Raw genomic sequence first — 2,204 nt, forward strand, 5'->3', positions numbered from 1 at the left:
TTTTATTTTATGTAAAGCACTTTGAATTACCATTGTGTATGAAATGTGCTATACAAATAAACTTGCCTTGCCTTGCCTTGCCTTTAAATAAAAAGACAGAAAAAATAAAAAAATAAAAAAATAAAAAATTCAAGACAGGCATTAAATGCTATTAGTGTGAAGGGAACCTATACATTTAATTCAGAATCTGTAATTGGATTGAATCTATTCAGACTGAGAAAAAAAAATCAATGCACGTAAACAGTCTAGTTTTCAGCAATAAAGGCATCTTGCTAGTATTTCCTCAAGCTATGATATGACTCTCATATGCTTTAAACCCCACATGTGAGACTGTTCTAATTAATTTTAATTAATTTTTAATTAATTAATGCATTTAGCAGACGCTTTGAAAGCGACTTACAGTGCATTCAGGGTATACATTTTTTACCAGTATGTGTGTTCCCTGGAAATTGAACCCACGACCTTTTGCGTTGCTATACCATAACTGTTAACTGAATAACTGTTCTAACATACAACAGTCTAATCTGGTGTGTAAAGTTGAAGTACAACACTAAATACACGTTAACTGGTTTACTCCCCATGCAGCATCAGAAATGGACTTAATTAAGGGACGATATTCACCTCCTGGAATTCATTTTTCCATTGTGCCTGCCATCCATTAATGTCAAACTAACTCCTCTCAAACTAATTTCTAACAAAGTGAACGCAAATACCTGACAGCAAAGGCAATAAAGTCAACAATAGCCAAGCATAGATAAAAATGTAATTCAATTAAGAGTCCACAAATATCAAATAAAAAGAGGAATGCACCATATCTAAAGGCGATTTTGTTACATTCACGTTGGCATTTCAGCCCCCAGTCCTGGTTCATTTCTGACCCTGTTCCCACATTAATGTCTAAACTCTCTGAGCTAAACAAATGCTTGCGGCTCGTCGTCAGAGATGAACGAAAATAACTTCACTAAACAACATGCCACTCATGAAAACTCCACCCAACAGCCTCAAGGCAGTAATATTGAGATTAGGTAGATTAGGCTGCAGCTCATTTTCTCATTGCCCTGGGCAACAAGTCAACAAGTTACAACATCAACCGAAGATTATGAGATCAACTGTCTTACAGTGCGTCACTACTAGTTAATTGGCAACAATAACAACTAATACTTCTATTGCTTATTTTGTAATTAAAGTGTACTGAAGACCCCATGTGTGTTGATTCCTCCATTAAAGCCAATGTAATCAAATGCACAAACCCAACAGAAAGTTTTAAGTGCGTATTTGTGAAGTCTAGAGGTCGGGTGCAAAATGACAAATTGTTGTGTTGTTGACACATTGCAGAAGCTGCACTAAAAATCAACCAGACAGGAACTATGCACAATAATTAGCAATAAAAGTATGCTCTACGCTTCTGCATTTAGGGACACATACAAAGCTCAAAGCGATTTTGAATTAGTAATGCTCTGGTATTAATCACACAGTGTTGCAAGGGAAGCAGCTGTAAAGAATGACTCGATCTGACTCCTGCAACACTGCAGCATCAACACAACAGCAAAACAGCTGGACACACATGAATAGAACGCGTCGAGCAGCTTTAAACAGCCGTCCGGAGGCGCGAGCGTGTGTTCTTCAGCATGCTGCTGCAGCAGTCGAGCATCGACGCGCGCTGACGTTGGCAGCAGCACCGCGCTCCATCCGCCTCTACGGTGTCAATCCAGCGCTCTAGCGTCGCGTCGAACTTCTCCTTTCGCGATTATCCGATGTCAAACATCAAAGCGACTCACACTCACCTAAATCGTCCATGTTTCGCGGTGGTGCTGATTCGGGAACGGGAGCAGGGGTCCGTGAGCTACCGCTCGGCGCTGGTTCGCGACGCGTCTCGTGTGCGCTCCGCGATCGCACGCGGAGAAGTTTTCAACTCAAGTGCACGAGCTGCGCGAGCCCGTGGTGAGTCGAGCACACGCAGCGCCCGCTCACTGAGGTTTTAGGAAAAGCGTCTAAAACTATGAAAAGATGACAAAATTATTACAAACAAATAATAACCAAAAAAATTATACTAATAATTATAATGGGTGCTAATATGTAATGTTATATAATAATAATAATACATATTTTTATCACACACACACACACACACACAGACACACACACACACACGCACACACACACACACACACACACACACACACACACACACACACACACACACA

General features: G+C 40.4%; 1 protein-coding gene across 1 annotated transcript in view; it reads right to left on the reverse strand.

Annotated features, from left to right (window-relative positions):
• Positions 1-1,958, reverse strand: part of LOC107748058 (proteoglycan 4-like) — a 59,643-nt gene extending 57,685 nt beyond the window's left edge. Inside the window, exon 1 of the mRNA XM_016562710.1 lies at positions 1,785-1,958. Coding sequence (XP_016418196.1) covers positions 1,785-1,797 — 13 coding nt within the window. The 5' untranslated portion in view covers positions 1,798-1,958. The remainder of the gene's footprint in view (positions 1-1,784) is intronic.
• Positions 1,959-2,204: the final 246 nt, after the last annotated feature.

Source organism: Sinocyclocheilus rhinocerous, unplaced genomic scaffold (genome assembly GCF_001515625.1).
Source record: "Sinocyclocheilus rhinocerous isolate Xijiao unplaced genomic scaffold, SAMN03320098_v1.1 scaffold2063, whole genome shotgun sequence".
Lineage (NCBI taxonomy): Eukaryota > Metazoa > Chordata > Actinopteri > Cypriniformes > Cyprinidae > Sinocyclocheilus > Sinocyclocheilus rhinocerous.